The sequence below is a fragment of the Nomascus leucogenys genome, chromosome 21 (assembly GCF_006542625.1).
Source record: "Nomascus leucogenys isolate Asia chromosome 21, Asia_NLE_v1, whole genome shotgun sequence".
NCBI lineage: Eukaryota > Metazoa > Chordata > Mammalia > Primates > Hylobatidae > Nomascus > Nomascus leucogenys.
Window position 1 is genome coordinate 50770139 of NC_044401.1, and position 26975 is coordinate 50797113.

General features: G+C 51.2%; 1 protein-coding gene across 1 annotated transcript in view; it reads left to right on the forward strand.

The window, feature by feature from the left end:
- Positions 1-254: 254 nt before the first annotated feature.
- GRIP2 (glutamate receptor interacting protein 2) overlaps positions 255-26975 on the forward strand; it is a 114063-nt gene continuing 87342 nt past the window's right edge. The window contains exon 1 of the mRNA XM_030801676.1: positions 255-328. Within this exon, the coding sequence (XP_030657536.1) occupies positions 274-328 (55 nt within the window). The 5' untranslated portion in view covers positions 255-273. The remainder of the gene's footprint in view (positions 329-26975) is intronic.

Below are 26975 nucleotides of genomic sequence, written 5' to 3' on the forward strand. Positions count from 1 at the left end.
CTCCCAGCGCCCGCCCCCGCCGCCACCCCGCCCCCCGCGCCCGGGAAAGCGCGCGCTCGAAGAGCGTCGCTGCTCAGCCGCGGGCTGGGGAGCCGGAGCGGAGCGCCTGGCGGCCGCCCCGGCACCCCCACCCTCGGCGGCCGCCCATGCCCGCGGCGCCCTGGGCCCGCGGCCCTCCCCAGCGCTGCGCTGCGCCGCCCTGCCCGACGGGGGCGGGGCCGGGGCCGGGGCCGGGCTGGCGAGGCCGGGCCGGGCCGCAGGGCGGCCGCGGGGATGCGGGGCTGGCGGAGGAATCTCGCGCTCTGCCTGCAGCGGCTGCCGGACGAAGGTAGGTCGCGCCCGCTGCCCAGCCGGTGAGCGCGGGCGCGGCGCGGGGTGCGGAAGGCGGACCTATAGCTGAGCTGGCCCGGGGCGCCGGGGAGGGTCCCCGCGGGAGGCGAAGACAGGCGCCGGCACCCGAGGGGGGCGCCCCAAAGTGGGGAGCCTGGAGGATCACCGCAGGACGCGAGCTGTGGAGCGGAGCCTGGTCCCGGAAATCCAGCAGTGTGGGCGCGCGAGTGTGGGACCCGGGGCAGGGCGCCCGCCGGGGGCTGGAGCGAAGGGTCTGAGCCCTAGAGGGGCCACCCACCGGCCCGGCCGGCGGGTCCGGTTCCTGGAACGAGCCCTGGCTCGGCGACGCGGCCACGTGCCTCACCTGCTCCCTCCAGCCAGCCCGCCGGGTGTCGGGATGTGGCCGCGTTCACGGTGGGGGTCCTTTGGCCCCCGAGGCTGCGGTCCGTCGCACCCAACTTCCTTTGAACGCCCGGCGCCACCCCCACGCCGACCCCGGAGTCCGCGGTTACTCCAAGTTGCGAGGAGGCCAGGGAGGGGGCTGACCCGCCGCACTGCCCCCTGCCCGGGCCTGCCCCTGCCGCAGCGCTGCGGCTCAACCCCAGAGCGGGGCCGCCCGGGCTGCTCCCCGCTTACCTGTTGTCTGACCGCGAGGGGGCGGGAGGAGGAAGGAGGACCCGCGCCTGGGTCCTGCCACTGCTGAGGAAAAGTTTGGATTTGGTGCTAATGAAGAATTTCCAGAACTGAGAGTCGGGGGCAGCGTGAGGTCACAGTGGTGGCTGCCCACCCCCTGCTCACTTTGGGGGGCATAATGGCTGACTTAGAGGCCCCGCAGACTGTGCACATCGCCCCTGCCTTTGACCTTCACAATCACCCCTTAGGAGGGCGCTATTTTTCTTTCACTTTACAGATAAGGACACTGAGCCTCAAAGAGGTAAAGCCCCTTGCCCAAGGTCACACAACCAGCAGGTGGTAGAGCTGCCCGGGAACCTAAATCTATGTGGCCCGCAAGCTTTTGGTAGTTTCCAGGCCTCCCACCTTCTTCCAGTCTGCCCCCCAGGTTGGGCCTCTCTCAGTCTAGTGGGAAAGTTTCCATTTCCAACCCAGGCCCAGAGCTCCTGTGTGGGTCTTGGGGGAGGGTGGAGGAAGACGGAGAGAGCTGGTCCCTGCCGCTCCTGTCCTGTCCCAGGGCCAAATAGGGTCTGTCATCTCGGCCCCACTGAGGTCCTGGGTTGTGAGGGGTTGCAGGCAGAGCCCGTGGAGGGTCTTGCTTAGACAGCCATTAAGCCTTAGCAGGTGCCTCAGACCCTGGTGGGCCTATAGGTGTGCCCAGTGAGGGAGCAGACCCTCCACTCCTCGTCTGACCTGAGTTGGTGCGGATGGAGCACCTTTAGGCTAGAGAGGGTGCCTAGGTTTCCTTCCCTGCGATTGAGGGAGGAGGCAGGGGAGAAGGGCTGCCAATAAGGAGGGGGGCGGTGTCTTGGAGGAGTGCCCCTACTCAACGGAGCCACCCCCAAGGAGCAGGGCTAATTAAGAAGGAAATCTCGCAGAGCCAGGTGCCCACCACTAACTTTCGTCTAAGCATGCCCTGTGATCTTGGACAAGCCTCTCTCAGGCTCACTTTCTGCCTCTTTAAAGGGGTGGGGGGCAACCTGTCCTGTTGGGGCCCTAGGAAGGATGAAATGAGGCGCCCTGGCAAAGCACACAGTCCAGAACAGGCTTGGAAGTGGGGGCTGTAATGTCCTGAGAGGGATTATGTAGCTCTCTTGCTCCTGACACCCCCTGCCTCGTGTGTGTGTGTGCGTGTGTGTGTGTGTGTGTGTGTGAGAGAGAGAGAGAGAGATGGGTGAGGCAGGTGGATGATGTGTGCAGAGTGCATGGAGACATGTGGGTGGCGTGTTTGAGATGCATGTGGGTGTGTACAAGGCATGTGTGTGACATGTATGAGGCATGAGAGTCTTGTGACATCAACAGTGGCTTTGCCCACACTGAACACATCTCTTGAGAGAAGGCCAATGCCTTCCTCAATGCCAGGAGGTGCCCCACGTTTGAATTTTCCTTGGAAAATCTGAGTTGGGATTGATCCTTGAGCTTTGCACTAAATCAGAGGGTGGCTGGTGTATCCACCCGCGCTGGCAGGAAATTACTATTTTAAAAAGGCAAAATCTCTGGCTTTCTCTGGGCCACAGGAAAATTAGTCCCCGTGGGCTGGGTCTCAAATGAGAGGTTTGGAGATGTGAGTCCTGCTTGACAAGAGGTTGTGGGGAGAGGTCAGCCAGGCCCAGGAGTGACAGGGATAGATGCAGGGACAGGGCCATCCACCTGGTATCTCTCAGAGAGGGGCCCCAGCCAGCGGGAGGGATGTTTTGAATAAGACCAGCTCATCTGCCTACCAGGTTGTATAATTTAAGGCCTCAACAAAGAGGAGTGGGCTTGAAGACCAGACTCATGTCCTTCTTAAGTCCCTCTGATTACTAACTATGTGACCTTGGGGAAGCTACTTAATTTTTCTGAGCTTCAGTTGCTTTCATCTGTAAAGTTGGAGGGGCAGCCTCGCGGGGTGGTCAGAAAGAGTCAATGCTAATATATCCTAGCACAGGACCCAGCACATAATAGGTGCTTAAGAAATGCCAATTCTGTTCTCCCTTTCTTGATTATTATATCTGATTTAACTTCAGATTTGGAGAAATGATCTGATGCATTGTTGGGCTCGTTGGTCAGAGGAGAACTCAGGGCCCAGGGTGGATTTCTTGGTCATGAGTGGCCAGCTCGAGATGTTCCACTGCTAGGGTTTGGGGGGATCCGGTAGGTTTGTGTCTAACATGTGGCTACTTGAATTCATGGCCTACTCTTGCCCAGTGAGATTGGACAAGACACACCACAGACTTACATAGCACATGTGTCAGAATCACTCACACAGGATTTAGAATCTTAAACAGCAGTCATCTTCCTTGAAGAGAGACACATGTAGCTGCTGGGATTGGGATACGCTGTGATTCTTGCTTTATGATGTTTTTGAGTTGTGTGTGTATGTGTGTCTGCGTGTGTGTGACTGTGTTTGTGTGTGACTCCACACTTCCCAAGCACTGGGCACCTTGAACTTTTGTTATCCGAGGGATTGGGGGTAACTTGAAGCTAAGGACTGGCCTTTATTTTTCTGATTGTGCAGAGACCAGCTGGAGCTGACACATACACACACACACACAGAGAGAGAGAGACTTGTGCTTCAATGAACCTCCCCCTTGACATTTTCTTTCTTTTATTGCAGCAAATGCTTCCAGAGGACCCCTTTCCAATTCCCCCTCCCCAGGCTCTGGCTGGTCTGTGTGCACAATCAGAAAAATAAAAGCCAGTCCTTAGCCTCAAGTTGCCCCCAATCCCTCAGATAACAAAAGTTCAAGGTGCCCAGTGCTTGGGGAGTGTGGAGTTGAGGGCGGCAGCAAATTCCTATGGGGAGACTGCTCAGAGGAGGAAGGCACTGCGACCCAGTTGAGAAGGTCAGATTTCCACCGGCAGATTCTTCCTGTGGTGTGGCCTGATTAATTTCCCTCCTTATGCTGGTCCTTTCTGTCTCTAATAGACCCTTGGAATGTTAGCCAGTAATGTTATAGAAGTCATCAGAGGCTGGGCACGGTGGCTCACGCCTGTAATCCCAGCACTTTGGAAGGCCGAGGTGGGCGGATCACGAGGTCAGGAGATCAAGACCACGGTGATACCCCGTCTCTACTAAAAATACAAAAAATTAGCTGGGCGTGGTGGTGGGCGCCTGTAGTCCCAGCTACTCCGGAGGCTGAGGCAGGAGAATGGCGTGAACCTGGGAGGCGGAGCTTGCAGTGAGCCGAGATTGCACCACTGCACTCCAGCCTGGGCGACAGAGTGAGACTCCATCTCAAAAAAAAAAAAAAAAAAAAAAAAAGAAGTCATCAGATCCAACCCTCTTATTAGAGAGACGGGGGAAACAGATGCAGCAAGAAGGAAACAACTTTTCAGTCATGCAACAAATATTTACTGGGCCTTGTTCTGGGTGTTGGGGGATAAAACTGTGAACAAGAAAAAGACCCTGTGAAACAGAGTTTACATTCTAGAGGGGGAGACAAAGAACAAGTGAACAAATAAATGTGAATGGAGAGTTTCAGAGAATCATCAATGATATGAAGACAACACAGGAATACAGGGTGATGTAGAAGACAGTCCCGGGGGAGGGGGCTTCTATAGTAGGATGGCCTAGGATGGTCAAGGAGGCATCCCTGGAAGGTGACTTTGAGCTGGCACTAAAGAGTGAGAAGGCCCAGCCACACCAAGAGCAGAAGGAAAAGCAATGCAGGCGGAGGGAACAGCAAATATAAAGAAAAGCCCTGGTCTTCAGGGGGTTGTATGGGGAGGACAGTTTGACCTGTTGGAGGAAGAGAACGAAGAATTGAGGAAGGGAGAGAATGATAAGGTTGGAGGAATCAGATCTTGAAAAGTCAGATCAGTGTAGGGCCTTGACTGCCAGAGAAAAGAGTGTGGATCTTATTGTGATGGGAGCCCTTAAGGAGGAGCTCCAAAAATGACCAAAGTTTTGGCTGATAGAGATGGTAGTAGGGAGTGGCATCCCAGGCAGAGAAACAGCATGAGTAAGGGGGTGGAGGTGAGAAAGCTGTGGGAGATAAGGCTGTCAAGGTAGTTAACCAAAGGCTTTGAAGTATTGGGGGGAGGGGATCTGTCCAGGGTGCTGATAGGCACATCCGGCGTTTCTGCAGTTATGGACTGTTAAGGGAGCATGGTTGTGTGTGCGCGCGTGTGTGTGTGTGTGTGTCCCCCTGTGGTACCCAGCTAGCTGATGTGTCCCTATGCCGGTTACCTAGGAGACAACGGGAAGACGATAGGGCGGCTTTCGATTGGCTCCTCACTCCTGCTGCTCATTTCCCTGTCAGAACCGCAGGCAGAGGTTACAAATGGTCCATGCGGTCATGCCAAATGCTGGAAGGGGAGCCATGAATGTTCATTGCCCCAGGTCCTGTGTGTGTTTGTGTGTATGTGTTTGTGTTTGTGTGTGGTTGCCAGTGCGTGGGTGCATACACACTTCCTGAATAAAGCGGCATCTGGAGCTAATGCACTTCCTGCTGTGAAACATCTGCTCATTGCCTTAAATCAGGTAGTGGGAGCCCAGATAAATTTACAGAGAACCAGTTAGACTTTGGAAGGAATCTTTTGTTTGGGTTTAATAACTGCAGTGTCAACACCGGAGCTGATTTTAAATGTCTCCTTGTACCTCCAAAAAATGCAAATAACGCTTTGAATGGTGGAAGTCATTTCCCATGCCATGGATCATGATGTCAGCATGCAGAATTGCCCCCCCAACCCCCACCCCAGCTGCGAACAGTGATATAGATTGTAGACTTGTTTTTCTTACCCTCTCCTTTAAAATCATCTCTTTTTCTTTTACTTTGTGGGTAAAAGGACAAGGAATCTACACTCTAATTTGGCTTAGAAAGGTGGCGGGGAAACACAAAACCCATCAAAGTGATTTCTTTGCAGTTGGCTTTCTAAGGCAGCAGCCTGGGTAGGCTTGGAAAATAATTTTTTTTAAAAAAAAACCAAAACACACAAAAAAAGCCTCGGGACTGCAGAAGATTTAGCATTCTCGGTCTCTCTTCCCCTTGCCCTGCCTCCACTTTGCAGGGGTTGGCGGATGATGCGGTTGGTGAGGAAGGAAACGAGGATTCCCCCTCGCATTCTTAGCTTCTCTGTCCTTGGCTCAGGTTTTGGCATGCCATGTATGAGCTTTCTCTGCCTCTTCCCTGCCATCCTAATGGGAATTTTTTTTCCCCGTTGGAAAAAATTATCGTATGCCTTCCACGCAGTTCCCTATTTCTCATGTCTCTTCCACCACTGATCAGAGATGTTTTATCTGAAACCCATATTGGAAGGTGGTTTTCACCTGTTTACACATTGCTTATTATGCTCCATTACTTAAAGTAAGGTCTCACGCTTTAATGCCTTCACCGAAAAGATGACTGAAGGGGACCCCAGGGCCTTTGCACTTGCTGTTCCCTTTGCTGGATTGATCTTCCACTGGTACACTAACTCACTTCATTTAGATCTATGCAACTGGCTGGGCACAGTGGCTGCTCCTATAATCCTAGCACTTGGGAGGCCAAGGCAGGTAGAACTGCTGGAGCTCAGGAGTTTGAGACCAGCCTGGGCCACGTGGCAAGACCTCATTTCCACAAAAAAAATTAAAAAATCAGCTGAGTATGGTGGCGTGTGCCTGTAGTCCCAGCTGCTCAGGAGGCTGAGGGAAGAAGATTACTTGGGCCTGGGAGGTTGAGGCTGCAGTGAGTCATGATTGTGCCACTGCACTCCAGCCTTGGGGATGGAGCAAGATCCTGTCTCAAAAAAAAAAAAAATCTATACAACTGTCCCCTCCTCAGAGAAGCCTTCCCTAACCATCCCACATAATATAACAGTCCTTTGGTCCTATGAGTTTCCTATTCCTGCCGGCCCTTTGCACTGCTGTGTTTTATGTTAAGTGCTCATGTATCACCTTTCTCTCCCTCTAGTAAGTGCTGTGAGGACTGTGCTTGTGTCTATTTTGCTCTCCACTGTATTCCTGGTGACTAGTATATTGCATGGTACACAGTAGCTGCTCAACAGGTATTTGTGGAGTGAGGGAGTGAGATGGGCCTGGGGACAGTGTTGAACCAGAGAATGTGGGCTTTATGGGTTCCTGGTTCAACCACCAGGGTTTCTGATTTTTCTAGAGAAGCTAAAAATCTAGAGTTTAACATACTGTCTCTCTCAATTTTAAAATGTTAACCACCAATCTAAACAAAAAACTCTAAGGGGTTTCAAACGCACTCCCTTTTGCACTGGATTTAGCCCAGGAGTCCCTGCTTTGATGCCTCTGGTACTCAAAGCCCTGTGATTGGCTGCAGTAACCTTTCTTCCCTCCTTACCTGCCAGAGGGCTTGCTGCTTCCTACCTCAGAGCCTTTCTCAGGCAGCTGCCCCTGCCTGGAGTTCCTCTCCCACCCTCTTCTTCACACTATAAGTGGTGGTTTCCTCCAGTTCTGACCCCAAGGCCAGGCCTGTGGTTGCAGCTTCCTGTTGTCCCTGCTAACATGACAGAATTAGCCCCTCTCACTTTGTTGGAACAAAGGCATGTGCTTGTAGCTCCATCATTGGATATAGAGCCTCATGGGGGCAGGGACCCCGCCCCATTCCTCCTTGAGTCTGAAGTGCCCAGCTTAGAAGCCAGCATGCAGTAGGTGCTCACTAGGTGAGTGGTGAATGAAATAAAGAAGAGAAGGGGGAGGAAACAACCTTTGCAAGCCAGGCCCTGGGCTGCCCCTGTTCACATCCGGCCCTCACCATGGCCCCGCCACGAGGATGCTGAAGCTCAGGGAAAATGGCTTAGCCGGAGCTGCTGGTCTGCAAGGGGCAACCTGCGGAGCCAGGCAGCCCCTCCCTGCTTGTGTGCATCCCCACACAACTTGCTCTGTGGCTGTAGCACCCATAGGGCCACACCAAGTCTGGGTGGGTGTCTCAGACAGTGCCTGAACCAGGAGCATGAGTCTGTGGTCCTTTCCAACTCTGTGAGTGATTCCCGTGGTGACTGTCTGACCTTTCGGGGCCTCAGTTTCCTACTCAGAAAAATCAGAAAATAGCTCTGTCCCAAGGGGATGCTGTGTGCACCTAATTTTTAAGAATGGAAGAGAAAGTGGTTTGAAAGTGCAGATGGCTCGTACCTGTGGAAGTCCCTGAAATGGGTGTGGGGGAGGGGCTGAAGAGTGTACTGGAGCAGGGGGCTGCACTGATGAGAGTGTGTGAGGTAAAAAATAATGACTATAATAACAGCCAGGCGCTGGGCACACACCTGTAATCCCAGAGCTTTGGGAGGCTGAGGCAGGAGGACAACCTGAGGCCAGGAGTTCTAGACCAGCCTGGGCAACGTAGACACCATTTCTACAAAAGCACAAAAATTAGCTGGGTGTAGTGGCGCACACCTGTAGTCCCAGCTACTCAGGAGGCTGAGGTGGGAACATCACTTGAGCCCAGGAGTTCCAGGCTGCAGTGAACTATGATTGTGCCACTGTGCTTCGGCCTGGGTGACAGGGTGAGATTCTGTTTAATAATAATAATAACAGCTAACCATTATTAATGGTTTACTCCATGCAGGCTAAGCGCTTTGTATATTAACTATTTTAATTTTCATAACAACCCTATAAGGTAGGTACTATACTTAATCTCACTTTTCAGATGAGGAAACTGAGGCAGAAAGGTTGAGTGACTTGCCTGAGGGCACACAGCAGCTAAGGGGCAGAGCTGGGATTTGAACCCAGGTTAGAGGCTGTGCTTTTAACCACTGGGAAGTGAATGAGGGCCAGGTTTTCCATGTGGCTCCTGCAGGGTCCTTTGGATGTGCTTGTCCTGGTCCTAGAGTGGCCCTGCCCTGGCCCAAGGTGGAGCTCCTCTCCCACCCCAGGATTCACCCTTGTATTGATGTTGATCCCAAGAGACTGAGTCTCAGTCTGGGACTCTCCAGACAGGCCTCAGCCAAGGTGAGGGAGCGCCTCTTTCCCCAGGGAAGGAAGGCTGCCACTAGGAGTCACGCCTGCTCCCAGCCTCTGCCCTCGGTGTGGCAGCAGGTCACTGCTTCCCTACACACCTGCCCCGAGTCTACTCTTTCTCCTGGGGCGTCTGATCCACATCCCCAGAGCCCAGGGCAGGGCTGAGAGAGGGCCAGGGACCCTTAGCTCCCAGCACAGACTGGGCCAGTGTTTAGCAAGACTGTGAAAGAGACCCTTGTTTGCTATACCTGCTACCCTGGGAGAGGGGTAGGGACAGACCAGAGTCAGAGGCAGAGAGACAGAGCACCTGTCCTGGGAGGGCTCAGAGCAGTACTTGAGGGCTGGGGAGACCAGGTCTCTTTAGGGCCATCCCAGGCACAGAGAACAGGCAGGTCTAGGCCCTCAAAAGGCAGGGCTGCGCCTCGCCGGGAGAGGAGTCACAGGGAGGCAGCAACTGCAGTGAAAGGCTTTCTGCTGGTCAAGTTGGCTAGGGATGGGCTGGGGGCTTTGAGGGGGGTGAGCCCCCCACCATCAGGGTCATGCAAATAAAGCCTGGATGAGCTTTCACTGGGGGTGTGGTTTGAAAGTTTGGGCTAGAGTGTAGCTCTCAACTATTTGGGCCTGGGTGGGGGTGTCTTTGTGTTGTCACAATCACAGCAGGGCTGCTAGCCTTTAGTGGGAGGGTACCAGAGATGCTGTGTCTCTGGCATATCCGGGACAGTCCTACCCAAAGAACTCTCCACCCCAAATGCCAGCAGCATCCCTATTGAGGAACCTCGATGCCTTTAGCCTCCAGAGCATGGGGGTTGTTGTCAACCTGTAGCGCACCTGAGCTGTGAGAAGGGAGGCGAGCCTGCGCCTTGTGAGCCATGATGGGGTGGCATCGTTGCTGGTTTGTCACACAAAACCCATATTCAAGGTCATCTTGGGAGAACTATAGGAGCGCTGGACCCACATGGTGACTGTGTCATTGGTTTGTGTGATGCCTTCTGTCCACTGGCCAGGACTGAACAAGGCTTGGTGATGCACACAGCAAATGGTCGTAAGTTGTCCTCGTTTGATTCTTGAGTTGCCGGAAGCAGGAGCCATGAGGATCAGTCATGTTCATGGCCCAGTGGGCAGGCCACTAGGCCTGTGTCTGAGAAACCAGACAAGACACTGAGTCAGAGGAAAGTCGGAGTGGCTTTTGGAGCAAGTATTTATCTCAGGAATTTTTTTTTTCTCCATAATACAAATAATATTCTCTCAAGATGTAAGCCAAAAGCAGAGACAAATACTGTGCTCCACAGGTTAGACTGAGAGGCAGACAAGAGTGTCAGGAACTTGGCACCTGAGCTGTGCTGGGCTGAGACCCCAGTGGCTGGGGAAATCCAGGCCAGGCTGGGCTGGGTTGGGGATGACATTAGTTCCCAGCAGTGTCCACATGTATGTGGTGACACCAGGCTTGTCCTGGCCTATGAGTGTACCAGGCAGGGGTGCGACCAGTGGAGCAGGTAATACTCAAATTAGATGGCGGCAGCATTGTGGCTCCATGTCTTTGTTCTGGGAGAAGGGCACGAATCAGATGGTGGTAGCATTGTGACTCCAAGTCCTCAGTCTGGGAAGAGGATGTTAATCAGACAGCAGCAGCATTGTGGCTCCATGTTTTTGCTCTGGGAGGAGGATCCTGGCCAAGAACCAGGATCATGGGGTTTTGGGGCCAGAATTCCAAAGAACAGGGTCAAGCAAGACACTAGACTGCAGATGGGGAAATGGAGGTAGCAGCCTATTCTTTGTGCTAGGCCACCACAAGGACTCAGGGGAAGCGTGGCTTGTTGGGTGCCTGGAAACCCAGAGCTTCACATCTGACGTCGAACACTCCCACCGGTGCTGGGAATCGGGGCTCCTAATATCTGGCCAGCTGGATTTAATGAAAAGAGCCTAAACCGTGAGGACAGCTAAACATGGGTTCATGTCCTGGTAGGCGACCTTGGGCAAGTTCTCTCCTCTCTGAGCCCAGTTTCTTCAGTAGAGTGTGTGGGGTCGACTGTTCGAAGAGGCTTCCCAGGGCCTGATGGCCTCTCACTCTCTTTCTTTCCCCCTCTCCTTTACCAGCTGGAGACACAGAGCCTGTCCATGCAGGTCTGCTGGCAGGAGACTCGGCCTTGGGGCTCTTTAAACTTGGATGGCACCTCCCAGGGTGGGAGCTGTGGAGCCTCTGAGCCCTGGAAGGCCCCATGGATCATCAGCCTCTCAGGCACCTAATTCTGCCTGGTCCTATCTGTCATCCTTTCTCTGAAAGTTCCGCCACCCCAACTCTGAGCTGAGCTCAGGGACCCAGCCTGGGAGCAGCTAGGACAGGCCCGAGTGTGGAGGGGGTGGAGATGCCCCTCTATGTGGAGCTGCTGGATGCATTTGCATGGCCATTTACATTTTACTGAGCAGCCTTATTCATATTACTTAAAGTCATCCATTCAATCAGCAGACTTTTTTGGGTACCTACTATGTGCCAGACATCAGAATACAGAGCTGAAGTAGATAGACAAGGTCCCAGATCTCACAGAGCAGAGCAGACAGATGTGGATACAGAGGCCTGAGAGGCTGCTGCTTCTTCCCTTCCTCTTTATGACTCCTGGGCACCAGGTGCTCACATCTCCTCTCAACTTTTCTTGACATCTGGTCTGCCCCAGTTTACCTGCTGGGACTCACTCCTGTGTAGTCCTTGCCCTTGAATGGCTGTACTCCCGGAGGCTCCTCAGGGTGCATGGCACTGGGAGATAGAAGGCCCACAGCTTTCTCTGAAATCAGGAGGTTGGAAAAGAAGGCAAGAGGCATGGTTTGGCTAAAACCCAGGCTCCCTTCCAGAAAGTTAGCTAACTTTTCCATGTGCTGAGTCTATAGAACTGTGAGGAAATATTCATTCTTTATTCCATTTGTTCTTTCATTGAATAAACCATTATTAAGCCCCTATTGCATTCTACATACTTCTTTTATTATCATTTCATTTATCTTCCCAGAAGCCTGACTGAGCATAGGTCTGATTATTTCCATCTCACAACTGAGAACCCGAAGCACAGAGAGGTTAAGTCACTTGCCCAAAGATGCGCTGCTGGGAAGCGGCAGAGCGGGGATTTCAGCCCAGGAATGTCTTTCTGCCAAGCCAAGGCTCTTTCTGTGTCCCCAGGCAGCTTCTCCTGGAAGTATAGTGCTCAAGATCATACAGGGAGTATTAATACCACAGGAGTGATGGGGCACTCAGGGAAGGAGCGTGGAATTCTGTCTGGGGCTGGGGAATTGGAGTTGACATTTGATCTGGGTTTTCAAGAGCAAGTGAGAGTTGGCCAGAAGGAAAGAGCAGGGAAGGGCATTTAAGGCAGAGGGATCAGCATGTGCAAAAGCACAGAGTGGGGAGAAGTGTGCTGTGCCCACATCTGAGTGGTGTGACTGGCCTGTCAGCTGTGTGAGGCGCACATGTGGAGGGAGACTCCGCAGAGGTGGGTTGGGGCCAGATTGTTGAGGGCAGAGATAGCCACATCTGGCTCACAGGTGGGTCTTGTTTGACTCTAATAATGGCTTAAAAAATCAGTTACCAGTAAGTTTTCAATGGGGGAGGACGTTCAAATACAAAAATATAGATTTACTACTTTCTTTGGAAGATCGGGCAACCCTGGGTTTGCATTTTTGCTTTCCCCCCGAGGGCACATTGTCGTACTCTCCACCCAGCCCCTTTATACACTTAATCACCTGCTCAGCTGGTAGAGGCCTTTGTGTTTGAAACTTTGAACTCACTTGCTAGATGAATTTGAGCTTCATCCTCGTTAGGCGGTTGAAAGGTTTTCAAGCAAGAGTGACATCTTCAGAAAGCTCCTGCTGGCTACTAGAGGGAGAGAAGCAAGTGGAGGCAGGGCTACCCCTGAAATGACCGTCCTTGTTATGTTAGGAGCATTTGCTCAGCATTTCTGGGAGCCTCATTCATTCTGTCTCTACTCCTTGTAATAACCCTGCAAGGTGGGGTATCAGCCTGATGAGATGAGAGTAAAAGTCCAAATGCAGATGTGATGAAGAAAAGGATTGAAACATTGGAAAATACAAAGTAAAACGTTTTGTATAACAAAAGAAATCATTCAGAAGTTTCAAAGACAAGACACAGTTGAGGAGGGGTGGTATTTACAACCTACATCCCAGATAAAGTGTGATATTCTGAGTACACAAAGATCTGCAAATCAATAAGAAAAGTCAGCGACCAGGAGCCTGGGAACAGGCCTGAGCAGGCAGAGATTAGAAGAGGAAACACAGGCGGCCAGAAAGGGCTGAAAGAAGGCCAGCCTCACCTTCTCAGGGATCGTTCTGTTAGCATTAGGAAAACACTCCTAAAAGCCACGTGCAGTATCAATTTTAATGGGAAATTTTAAAATTCGTGGTGTTTAGCTGGGTGTGGTGGCTCACCCCTGTAATCCCACCACTTTGGGAGGTGAGGCAGGAGGATCACTTGAACGTAGGAGTTTGAGACCAGCCTGGGTAACACAGTGCGACCTCATCTCTACAAAAAATACAAAAAGTAGCCAGGTGGGGTGGTTCATGCCTGTAGTCACTCGGGAGGCTGAGATGGGAGGATTGCTTGAGCAGGGAGGTCGAGATGGGGGGTCGAGGCTGCAGTGAGCCATGGTCATACCACTACACTCCAGCCTGGGCAACAGAGCGAGACCTTGTCTCAAAAAAAAAAAAAAAAAAAAGTGTAGTCTGTAGTGTTGGTGGGATTGTGGGGGAGGTAGAGGCTGACATCTACAATAAGTGGGTAGTGCTATTGTGGAGGTTAGTTTGACAGTTAACCGGTCGATATGGCAAGTGCTGACACTTTTTGACCTGGCCATTCCTTCTCCAAGTATCTATTCTAGAGAAAAATTTATTACAGATGCACTAGACAACATGAATAAGGATGTTTGTTGCAGTGTTAATAAAATTTTAAAAAGGAATAAACCAACTATCTATAGGCAATTGGCCTGAGAACTCAGTCACATTGTTCAGGTAAAAAAAACCTCGAAAAACATCCTTGAAGAACCTTTCTCCAACCCCTGTCTTCCATCTGCCTAGTCCCCACCTCTCCCATGGTAGGCAACCACCATCATCCATTTCTAGACTATGCTTGTAGAAATTTCTTCTATGCCTATAGAAGCAACTGTGAATACATATCTTTCCCCCTTTTTACACAAATAGTTGTGTACTATCATGCACTTCAACACTTTGCTGTTTTATCGTGAGGTATCTTGTACACAACGAAGAGTGATGGGTACATTTGTATTTTTTAAAGAGCAACATAAAGACGTCCCCAGTGCACTCGTCCTCCAGCTAAAGAAATAGGACGTGTCCAGCACCCAGTGCTGCACGGCTCCCCAAGAAGGCTGTTCCAGTTTATGCTCCCACTTAGGATTTGTGTGAGTTTGCAAAAAGGATAGACTTGAGATGGTTTTGCTTGTTCAAGGTCCCGAGTGAGGAGGCGCTTTCTGTTCAGCCCCAGGCCTCACTCAGTGGGGTGGAGACCACAGCCTGGAGGAGAGGGATGAAGGCAGATTTTGGGGGGCTGGATGTGAGGGGCCTGCCATGAGGCCCCTGTCTTGGAGGTCCCTGGATGGATAGTCCTGGAAGCTGGGAGCCAGCTAGAAGCTTGCTGGAGAATCCCCTGTGTGGGAGGTGTGGGGGGCCCTTCAAACAACCACTTTTCAGCCAAATGAGCAAATGCTTCCCCTCTCTCATCCAGGGATGGTAATTAATCTAGGGTGAAAAATGAATTCTCCCAGGAGGCTTTCCTGCCAGAGACCCTGGAGCCTTAAATTTACTGCTTGCCTTCTGTGCTGACGGAACTGAGCCTCAAGATTTATATCCAGGGGTTTGTGGGCAGCTGGCTCTGGGCCAGCGGGAGTCCTGAAGGGCAGGCGGGTGGGTGCAGCTGTATTTTACAGTGAAGCTGGACCCCAGAAGGATGCACATCAGTGGCCACCTGGGTCCCAGGAGAGGCCACCCACCTTGAGTACGAGTGGGGAGGGGCTTGCGGCTTATGTCTGAGGACAGCAGAAAGGACCTATTCTCAGAGACCACTCGGCTTGGCTCTCCTGGGTAATAGATAGGGAGACAGTGTCCAGAGAAGGAGAGAAGGTGGCCCAGGGTCCCAGGGGAGGCCAGGGTTCCTCACAGCCAAGGAGTCAGACTCTGGCTTGAGTGACTTGCTTTTTGCTATTCGTTTCTTCTAATATAAACCAGGCTGAACCACAGAACTCACTAAACAACTCTTGACTGAGTGCCAACAGTTTCTTGGGAACAGAGCAGTGACTAAGACCTCAGTGAACTCTGCCCTCCAGGAACTCACAGACAGAGCTAGCGGTCTCCCAGGTGGGGTGCGGGAGCCATGCCCAGGACAGTCTCCTGAGGAGGAGGTTGGGAACAAATATGAAGAGCTTCCATTTACATTTATCTTCTATCACAGTTTAATTTGTTTCTCTTTTTGGGTATGTTGTATAATGTGCATGATGTGCAAATATAGTAATACATGGTTACTTTATGAATAATATGTATATGTCACTGCAGAGGAATGCACATTTTTTACAGACAGAGTGCAAGATTGAAAAGGTTTGAGGAGGAGCCCTGCCTACCTGTTGGGAGTATAGCAGTTGGAAGGACCCTGAGCTGGGGTCTTGGAGGGCAAAGTGCACCCAGCATTTACTACCGTGTGCTGGGCACAGGCACAACCCTTTCTGTACAGGCCACAATCCTACCAAACAATGGGAGGCAGGGACGGTTAACCTCATTTTGCAGATGAGAAGATTGAGGCCCAGAAAATAGAAGGGTTTTTTTTGTTTGTTTGTTTTGTTTTGTTTTGTTTTGTTTTGGGGATGGCATCTTACTCTGTCACCCAGGCTGGAATGCAGTGGCATGATCTCAGCTCACTGCAACGTCCGCCTGCCAGGTTCAAGCGATTCTCCTGCCTCAGCCTCCCTAGTAGCTGGGACTACAGGAGCCCGCCACCATGCCTGGCTAATTTTTGTATTTTTAGTAGAGACGGGGTTTCACTATGTCACTATGTTGGCCAGGCTGGTCTTGAACTCCTGACCTCAGGTGATCCACCCGCCTCAGCCTAAAAGAGAAGAGTTTTGCCTAACTTAGTACCTGAGCTAGGATTGGACTCTTGGCCCTCCTGTTGGCCAGTTTCATGGTTCCTCCTTTTTTCTGCATTTCTAATTTTATAAAACCACATAAGATGTTTGTTGCACATTTAAACTAGTTTTAATACTTAAGCACAGCAACATCAGTAAACAGAGACATTGCCATGCAGTGAACCTCCTTCTCCATACAGAACTGATATGGACACATTTCTCTGGCTTCTGGCTATCTTTAAGAAAATAAATCCTCTTAAGTGAAATGACTTTTTCTCAGATTAAGCATGTAATTGTTGTTAAATATAGACTATTTTGAAAATAAAGACAAAGAAGAAAATGAAAATCATCCTCCATCTGCCCCCTCCCCAGGGCCACTCTGGTATATTTCCTTTCAGTCTTTCATCTATCATTTATTTTTGTTGCTGTCATACCACACACATTATTTTATGTTTTGTTTTATCTTCACCTGGCTTTATAGGATCAATATTTCCCTGGATTATTAAAAGCCCTTGAGTTGCAGAATGTGTCATGGAGTGGTCATTCCAGGCATGGTTTATTTACCTGCTCCCCCATGGTTGGACATCAAGTTTGTCCCAGCACTGGACTTTTTTAATAAGGCTGCAGTAAGACTCACCTTTCCTGGGGTGGCCATCAGTCTATAATGCAATTCATGTAGGCTTTCCCCCCACAGATGTTATTTCTTACCCTTGTCATTTTTAAGGGCCACATTATCTCCTGGAGTATGGCTATTCCTCATATTCTAGGCCATTTATCCCTCTCCACATTCCATGAGGCCTCCCCACTTCCTCTGGGAAGTGCCCCTAACCCCAGCACCTTTGATTCAGGGAACCGGCCTCCAGGGGGAGGACAGGACTGTTGTCACCATTGCCCGAACCCAGGCATTTGCTGCCTCTCCTGCCTGCCTCCTGGCCCTGGCACCCAGCCCAGCAGGCGGATTCCTTCTTTCTTCTTTCATTCATTCTACGACTGTTTAACTCACACATGCCAGTCACTAAGTGCTGGGGTACAGTAGTGAATAAGACTGAGTCTTTGTCCTTGTGGAGCAGAGAAGATGGACCAGAAACGGGACAAATAAGTAAGAATTCACTGGGGGAAGAAGTGCTGTTTGGAGGACAGGGCAAGAGGATGAATGATAGAGGTTGATGGGGTAGTCAGGGAGGGCCTTCTAGAGGAGGTGACATTTGTGTGGGGCCCAACCAGGGGAAGACCTGGAAGAAAAGTGGTCCAGGTAGAGGGAACCACAGGAGCAAAGGCCCTGGGGCAAAAGTGCGCCTGGTGTGTTTGAAGAACGGAGGCCAGTGTGGTTGCCATGCTGTGAGAAAGCCAGAGGGTGAAATGGGGTAAGGGCAGAGAGCTCAGCAGGGGTGCCAGGCCGATGGAAGGAATTTGGGTTTCTTCTGAGCATCGTGGGAAACCTTTGCTGTGCTTTAAGCTGGGGCGCTGACGTGGGACCTGATTTCTCATTCCTGAGACCTTGTACCTGCTGTCCCCTCTGACTCTGTCATCTTTAGGCTGAAGGGACCCTTCATTTCCTCACCTGTAAAATGGAATAAAAATGGTACCTTTCTGCTGGAGAGGTGGCGAGAGTTAAATGAGCCAGTGTGACGGTCAGTGCCTGGTATGCGGTGGGTGCTTGGTTGAGCTAGCTGTGTATATTCCTCCTGAAGGAAGCTGCGGGGCTGAGGTTTGCTCGCTGTGCAGAGTTCACTGGAGCTGCTCTCTTGTCTCTTTAAGCCTAGCCTGCCTCCTCCTTGCAGCTCACGCCTGTTTCCTCTGACAGTCACCCTAGGACAAGGTGGCTCTGCACAGCTGCGGTCCCTTTCCCCTCCAGCTGCCTCGGTCCCAGAAGTGGGGGCCTAATGGGCCTGTGTCTGCTCTGAACTGTCCTTTACGTGTGAAATGGGCCAATTCTACCTCCCAGAGCTACAGGGAGGCTGTGTGGGCCCCATGGGGGCTCAATAACATCAGGTTCAAATGTATTAAATCAAACACCTTTAAAAATAATATTTTATGCTGAAATCTCCATAATATGGCCAGGCATGGTGGCTCACGCCTGTAATCCCAGCACTTTGGGAGGCCCAGACAGGCGCATCACGAGGTCAGGAGTTCAAGATCAGCCTGGTCAATATGGTGAAACCCCATCTCTACTAAAAATACAAAAATTAGCTGGGCATGGTGGTGGGTGCCTGTAGTCCCGGCTACTCGGGAGACAGACAGGAGAATCGTTTGAACCCGGGAGGCGGAGGTTGCAGTGAGCTGAGATCGTGCCACTGCACTCCAGCCTCTGCAACAGAGCGAGACTCCATCTCAAAAAACCACAACAAAAAACAACTCCATAAGATTTGTTTGGGGGTGTGTGAGTGCCTTGCCTCAGTCCTGGCCCTGCAGGCATCCTGGAAAGAGGTGGCAGGTGGCCCCTTGGGGAAAATCAACAGCAATTGCATTGAATTCTGCACTTAATTTAATGAAAAGACCCTGTAGGGAGGCAGAGGCAGCGAGGCAGTGAGGCAGGGTCTATGGGCTGCAGGCAGGAGTGATTCCAGGGGAGATGTATGGGTGCTTCATAAAAGATTCAGATCTGGGCTCAGTGCTCTGGGATCCTTCTCTGCAGTCTGAGAGGCAGGTGTTCTAGGGCTCCCGACAGCTCTATTTGCTGTGCAAGCCTGGGCAAGTCATGGCCCCTCTCTGGGCCCTGCAGCACCACTGGGCATTCTGGAGCCCCTCCTCTGCCCATAGTCCGCGGTCCCAGCCTACCGCCCACCTCCCACTGGACACGTGTTTTACAAGGATTTCCACACAGTGAAATCCTCTTCCTTGTTGCCAGCACCCCTTCCCCACAAGTTGTTTTTCCATGTTACAGAGGAGGAAACTGAGGCTCCAAGAAGTCCACTGATATGCATAGAGTCACGCAGCAAGCCTGGGGCAGCAGTGGGGTCGTGTGGCCCCTTCACAGAGTCAGGAGCTTCCACAGTGGGCTCGAAGGACACTCAGGACTTGGATGAATGGTGACTTGATTCTCCACACAGCCCAACGTGGAGTCTGTTCTGTTGTGTTTTATTTTCCCTTTCAATAGAGAAGGGCCAAGAGAGTTACGGGACCGGCCTGGACCCCACAGCAACTAGTGTCAGAGCAAGAACGTAGTCACCTCCTGGTCCAGCCTTTCTCTCCGGCTTGTCACAGAAGTTCCTGGGCCTCTGTGACTTGAGCTGAGCTACTCCCCTCACCTACTGTGTGACCCTGGGCAAGTGACCTAACCTCTCTGAGCCACAGTGTCTTTGTCTATAAAATTCAGATGGCAATATGCCCACCTTTCAGGGTTGCTGGGAAGATCAGATTTTGGCAAGTGGCCTAGGATAGCAACGGGCATCCATTTCCTCTTGGAAAAATTCTAATTCTAGGGCTGCTCAAACTATGGAGGAAATCTGACTAGAAAGGAGCCCCTCCTTTTCACAAGTTTTGGGCTTTGCTGGTGTGGCCCCTCCCAAGATGGAGGCGGAGGGAAGGAACTTGGCGTACACTGGTGGTTGCAGATGGCAGACAGCTAATTTATTTACCTCTTTCTAATAAATATGCACGACACATAAATAAAATATCTCACTTGTACCACTCCACCCAGATCCCGGCAGGCAGCGACAGTCAGCAGCATAGCTTAGAAGCAGGCCTCTGTGAGCATGTGGAGTCTGGCAAGGGGGTTAATGAGCTGATTATTCTTCCTTTAACCTAATTTCTTGCCACACATCCAGCAGTGCTCAGAATTCCCAGTTAGGAGGCGCTGGGCTTTCCCTCCCGGCCTCCCAGCCTCCCAGCCTCCTGGCCTCCCAGCCTCTCGGCCTGCCAGCTGAGCTCTGGTGAAGGAAGGCCACAGTAGCTTTTGCTCCCCTTGGAGCTGGGCAAGACTGGACTGGACTTCCCTGGGAGGTGGTGGGCCCCCATCAAGCTTGCTGTCAAAAGGGCTCCTGTTCTGGCTGGGGGTTGGACTAGGAGGCTTTCAGGACATCTCTCCAGACATCTCTCGTGATGGTTTGACCACTGAGGTGGGCCTAGGTTTGTAAACTTGCCCTACATCCGGTTCATGCACTGGCCTCATCACAGGGCTCCCAGCCCCCAAAATCCCCCCCACTACAGTCAGTCTCTCCTGCTGCTCTTACCCAACTCATCCACGAGCCAGGAAATCCAGTCATAAGACAGGGCAAGAATTCATGGAACTGCCACCCCCAGAGCCGAAAGAAAGCTGGAGAGGGGTAGGGGAGCAAAGACAACCTATGGAGTGAGAAAGACCTGGGTTCCACTCCTGCTCAGCCACTTGCTCTGAGTGTCAGTGTCTTCATCTGGGAGATGAATACATAGTCAGTGTCTACCTAACATGGTTGTTAAGGCTTGTTCACACATTCACTCAACAGATGTTTACTGAGCAGCTACTATGTGCCAGGCACTGCCTTAGGCCCTCAGGACCCAGTGCTGAACACGACAGAGACTAGGACCTTGCCCTGATGGATCTTAAATTCTAATGGGCAAGCCAGCCAAGCACATGTCAACAAATAGATGTGCATGCTAATTAGGTCATGGAGTGAAAATAAATGAAGCAGAATCAGGGGATAGAGAGGGAGGGAGACTCCCTCTCAGCTGAGATGCTCGGGGAAGACTTCCTGAATGATGAGAAGGAGCCAGCCCTGCAAGGAACTGCATGCACAAATACAAAAGGTCCTGAGGCGCAAACAAGCTTGGCGTGTTCAGGGAAGACAAGGGTGGCTGCAGCACAATGAGGTGAAGTGGCTCTGGACACGAATCAGGTATCTGTTGACCCTCCCTTCCTCTCTTTTCCAGACCTCCTGCTTTAATCTTTCCTGTAATCTAGGAGTGAGGGTCAAAGATTCCTAAAACATCCAAGCTACAAAGACTTGGTGATTTGTGCAAAGACCCCCTTTAGAGCCATCCAGATGTGCCTAAATCTTGTGGGTGGCCTCCGGTCTCACCCTGTGCCTACCTTGCAGCTGTATTTAACACCTATAGAGGAAGACAGACAACTCAATAGAAAATTGGGCTAGTGACTTGAGCAGTGATCCAAGCGGCCAGTAAATGCATGAAAAGGTGCTTAACAGCTTCTCACGTGAGGAAAATGGAAATTAAAACCACAGTGGGATACCTGCCAGGAGGGCTGACATTAGAAACTTTGACAATACCAAGAATTTGCACATTTGCGTGCAAGTGGAGCTGTGAGACTCTTATACCCTGCAGTGGGAGTATGACTGTGGCTTTCCCGAGGAGTCCCTGAGATACAAGGAGCAACATGTCACGCTCCCTGACTGGTATCTCTCTCGTCTCCCCTAGCCTGTCTCCCTGGCAGCCCTGCTGCTGGATTCCTTTTCCCACTACTTCTCCCCTCTCTCACAGTCTTTCCTCTGTTGCCCTACTCCTCAGCTCTGCTTCCAAGCTTGCAAACACCAGCATCCAAAACAGAGGCCAGGCTAAACTCTATCAGCTGAGCCACGACCGCCTGTTCCTTCTCACGCCTTTCCAAGAAGGCAGTAACAGGCAGGCAGTGTTAGGTTATAAGTGGTAGAAACCCAACCCCAACTTGCCCAAGTGAGAAAGAGAACTTCAATGTGCATATTGGCGTCAGGAAGGGCTGCATCCAGGGTCTCAAGGGACAACATTAGAGCTTGGTCTTCCCATCCTTCACTTCTCTCTTTCTCTGAGCTGTTGGCTTTGCTTCGGGCAGGCTCTCCAGACTTATATCATTCTACCTTCCAGTGGACAAAGAACATGCAGGTGGCTCCAGCAAAAGTCCTGGGGCTGTCTCCCATTGGACAGTGTGGGGTCATGTGCTTGTTCCTCAGCCAGTCACTGTGGTCTGGAGAAAGGACTGCTCTGATTGGATAAACCTGGCTTATGCCCATCTTGGAAGCAGTGTCAGCCCTGTGAACCACATGGACAGGGTTGGGGGAGGGAGACCCCCTCTGCAGTCAGTCTCTCCTGCTGCTCTCACCCAACTCATCCATAAGCCAGGAAATCACATGGACAGGGAGTGGGGGAGGTGGTCTCCCCAGAGCAAAATCAGGGTGCTGTTACCAAAAGGAGGTCTGAATGCTGGATGGGTAGAAACAGCTGATGTCCACTGTGGGAGCCTCAGTTCATTTGGATGAGGAGGGTGGGGCTCCAAGAGTGTATTAGTCAGAGTTCTCCACAGAAAGAGAACCAATAGATCCATCCACCCATCCGAACATCTATCTGTCCACCCATCCACCCATCTGCCCATCCATCTATCATCTATCTATCCATCCATCTATCATGTCTATCCAGAGAGACAGAGAGAGAGAGGTTGATTTAAAGGAATTGGCTCACGCGGTTGTGGAGCTGGCAGTCAGTAATCTGCAGGGCAGCCCAGGCAGGCTCAAGCAGGGTCTCTATGTTGTAGCCTTGAAGACAATTCCTTCTTCTTTAGAGAATCTCAATCTTTGCTCTTAATTTCACTACTGATTGCATCAGGCCCACCCACATTGTGGAGGGTAAAGTGCTTTACTCAAAAGTCTGTTGATTCAAATGTAATCACATCTAAAAAATACCTTCACAGCCACATCCAGACTATGTTTGACCAAACAACTGGACACTAAAGCCTAGCCAAGTTGTGGGGTTTTGGGTTTTTTGTTTGTTTGTTTTTTTGCTTTTGAGACAGGGTCTCATTCTGTGGCCCAGGCTGGAGTGCATGAAGTACAGTGGTGCGATCTCAGCTCACTGCAGCCTCAAACTCCCGGGCTCAAGTGATCCTCCTGCCTCAGTCTCTCAAGTTGGAACCTCAGGCATGGGCCACCACACCGGCTAATTTTTTTTGTTTTGTGTAGAGACAGGGTCTCACTATGTTGCCCAGGCTGGTCTGGAACTCCTGAGTTCAAATTATGCTCCCACCTCGGCTTCCTAAAGTGCTGAGATTACAGGTGTGCACCATCGCGTCCAGCCCAGCCTGGCCAAGTTGACGCATAAACGAACCATTACAGGGAAGCAAAGGTGCTTATCCAACACCATGAGGCAATTTAAAGATGTGTGGTCCCCTTCCCACCTGAGCCTGGGAGAAACCACTCAGGGAAGGGCAGGAGGGGCCATGGGGCCTTAGCAGAGGGAGAGGGAGGAGCACCTTCTGGGGCCACCAGGACTTGGCACAATGTGGTCTCCATGGGCCACTTGTAAATGAATGTTGGCTTAGCACCTGCTGTGGGTGCTGGGGTATGGAGGTGACCAGACCCAGCCCCTGCCCCACAGGGACCAACATGAAGTCCTGTGTTGGACACAGTAGTTCTCTGAGCGCCCTGGCATGCAGTGACTTAGCCATCAGCCTCTGTGCTGAAAGGAGAGGCTGCCATACACTGCCACGAAAGCCACAGAGGGAACCTGTTACCCGTGTGATGGACAGCCTCACCCCATCACCCCACCCCGTATGGCACCGAGTACAGCCCAAAGGCCAGCCCAGGAATGGCATGGAAGGATGTGGGGTTCTGGCTGCTTCTGCTGCTGCAGTGCTGTGAGCCCCAGGGAGGCTGCTTCTCTCGGCCCTGGTCTCACGGTCAATGGGATACTGGAGAAATCAACATTTGATAAGGGTTGATGGCACATTTTGTGTTCAGCCCAGAGCCAAGCTGAGAGGAATATTCCAGAAACAGAGGCTTGGGGAGGAAGGCCACTTTTCCCCAGGCAGGTGGCAGAGCGGGTTGTGAAGGCGGGAGACTGAATGCCAGCCTGGGTGGGCCTGACTCCAGGGCTGTGGCGTTCTCACCTTGGTGGGAGACTGTCAGTAGAACTGGCGTTGTTGGGCTGTGGTTGCTGTTTTCAGTACCAACCATAGAAGTTACCACAATGCCTCCTACCTGTGAAGGGCTTTCCCGCCTGACAAAGTTCCTACATGCCTGTCCTCCCATCCGATCACACACGAGCCCTGGAAAGTTTGCAGGAAGGTTGTCTCAGGGACATTTTTAAAAAATAACTTTGTTGAAGTCTAATTTATATACAATAAAACACACTCATTTTTAGTGTACAGTTTAGTACGTTTTGACAAGTGTATACATTTTTGTGTAGCCACCAACCCAATCAAGGTATAATTAGAACATTCCCACCAGACCTAGGCCGCTGCTGATTTTCCTGTTGGTATGTATTCAATTTGTCTTTAAGAGTTTCATATAAACCGAATCACAGCGTGGATATCTTTTGTCTCCGGCCTCTTTGGCTCAGCCTGTTTTGAGACCCACCTATGTAGTTGCGCGTGTCAGTGCCTTGTTCTTCCAGGGAGTGGATGTACCTCAGAGCGTTCATCCATCCACTTGTTGGTGGGCATTTGTGTGGGTTCTAGTTTGGGGTGCTGTGGATAAAGCCACCCTAAACATTGATATGCAAGTGTCATGTGAATATGTGTTTCCTTTCTCTTGGCTAAATACCTAGGAGTGGGATTGCTGGGTTGCATGCTAAGTGTGTGTTTAGCTTTTTATAAGAAACTGTTAGGTCCACTTTATTGGAGAGGAAATTGAGGGCCAGAGAGAGAGGAAAAAAAAAACAGCGGGCCTGGGTCACCACATGTGAAAATAATCCAGCTCAGACCACAGCTCTTCTACCTCGCTGCTGATTCACCTGACAAATAAGGGAGAAAAAACCCATTCCTTCATAAATTCTTTCTTTTTCCTGAGATGGAGCCTTGCTCTGTTGCCCAGGCTGGAATGCAGTGGCACGATCTCAGCTCACTGCAACCTTTGCCTCCCAGGCTCAAGTGATTCTCCTGTTTCAGCTTCCCGAGTAGCTGGGATTACAGGTGCCTGCCACCACACCTGGCTAATTTTTGTATTTTTAGTAGAGACGGGATTTCACCATGTTGGCCAGGCTGGTCTTGAGCTCCTGACCTCAAGTGATCCTTCCGCCTCGGCCTCCCAACATGCTAGGATTACAGACGTGAGCCATGGTGCCCAGCCCCTTCATAAATTCTTATTAGCACCCACATATGCACCACTTCCCTAAGTCCTCATGACAATCCTATGAGATAAATCATGATATTATCCCTATTTCCCAGATGAAGAAGTGAGGCTCAGAGAGGTGACAAGACTTCCCCACAGTCACTAGCTGGTGGTGGTGCAGCTAAGGCTCAGACCCAGGTCTCTGTGCTCTTGGTCTTTGCAGCGCAGCCACTAAAGATGCAGGAAACACAAGACAAGCTCCCCTGGCCCTCGTCGATGACAGTGCTCATCGATCACCACAGTTCTTCCCAAAGGCTCAGCCTCAGAGGCTTTCTTAACATGGAGCTCCACAAGGTGGAGACGGCAGGAAGAGAAGGGCAACGAGAGTCTGCCTCTGCTCAATGTCAGAGTCTAGGTCTGTCCTGCAAAGGAGGACCCCTCACCAGCCTGAAGGCTGAGCCAGGGAGACTTTAAGCTCCCATCCTCTTCACCCCACAGGCCCTGGGTGAGGATGAGGCCACTGTTCTGTTGCAAGTGAAGCCAGAGCTGAGAGGGTGTGCACCATCCTTAGCCAGCCCATTGAGGTGGGGACCATGATGACATCAGGGCAGAGGGACACTATTTAAGCATCCACTGTGTGCCAGTGCCCTGCTAGATACTTCACAAGTGGGACCCCCAGCCTCACACGCAGCTAGGGTGCATGTGAGCAACTTGGCTTAGGCCAAGGGATGAGTTGGTTTTACTTGGGCCTGGGGTGTTGTCCGTTAGTCAGTATCTTCCCAGAGGCCATGTCTGCTGGGACACCATCTGGGTGACCTTTTATCTTATTTTGATAAAGCTGTCCTGAGCAATTGAATGAGCAACCTTGAGCTGAGTCCAGAATGAAAGGACCTTCCAGGTTAAGGCAACTTCCTGGAAGTGGGAATGTCCAGCTTTTGATTGGAGAGGAAGCAGGGCAATGGGGCACACTGGGATGGACACTGTCATTTGACTCCACTGAGTGGCCAGGAGCCAAACCATCACTGCATGTGTCTCTCTCTGCTTTGTCTCTGTGTCTTCCTGTCTCTGCCTCTCTATCAGCCTCTGTCTCTTTCTGGATCTCTTTCTCTTCGTTGTCTGTCTTCTGTCCTTTTTCTGACTCACCGACATTTTTCTATTTCTCATTGGTTTCCTAAGAAAGAAACATGCACCATTTGTCTCTTATCCAATTCATCATGAACATCACTAGTAGAAATAATCAACACAAAATAAAACTGGCATCAACTAAAACCGTGCACGGTAAAAATAGTTATTGATCTAAAAATTGACAGACGAATCCAATCTCCATGCCAACATTAAATTCTGCAAAAATTTGATGGGAGAGAATTGGAGCCGAAGGAAATAATGAGCAAAAAAGGAACTCCACAGTGGTAGAAGTTGTCTACAACTGGCATAGGAGCTACGAGCAAAGAAATGTGTTGATGAATCAAATCCTCATTACAAACTTTAATTAGGAAAGACTTCATGAAACCTATCTCAACAAAGCAAGACCGAAAGTGGAAAAACTTGAAAGTGGCCTAACTGTGCTTTTTAGAGGATGAATCAGTGGTTCAAGTGGTTGATGGGGTTCACACAGGACAGGGCTTCCTTACATTCATCAAAGTCGGTAAAATTCATACATTGGTATTTGAGATGTCCTTGCTGTCTAGCAGTGGGGTCAAAATGGAACCTACGGCCTGAAGAGAAGATGGTGCCCGCGAGGTGCTCGGCAAATGTTGCACCAGTGAGGCCATGTTTGTTGACTGGCCGGTGTTGCCCGATGGTCAGGCTGTACGTGGCAGGAGAGCACCTGTAAAATGCATATCTGATATCATTACTTCCTCTCTATAGTCAGTGGCTCCCCACTGCTGTGAGGATCAAGTTCAAAGTCTTCCCATGGCCCTCCGGCCCAGCGTGGCCCAGCACCAGGCCTCTCTCACCCTCACCTCTCCCTGCCCTCCTTGCTCACTGGCCTTTCAATTCTTGGGGAAAAACAAG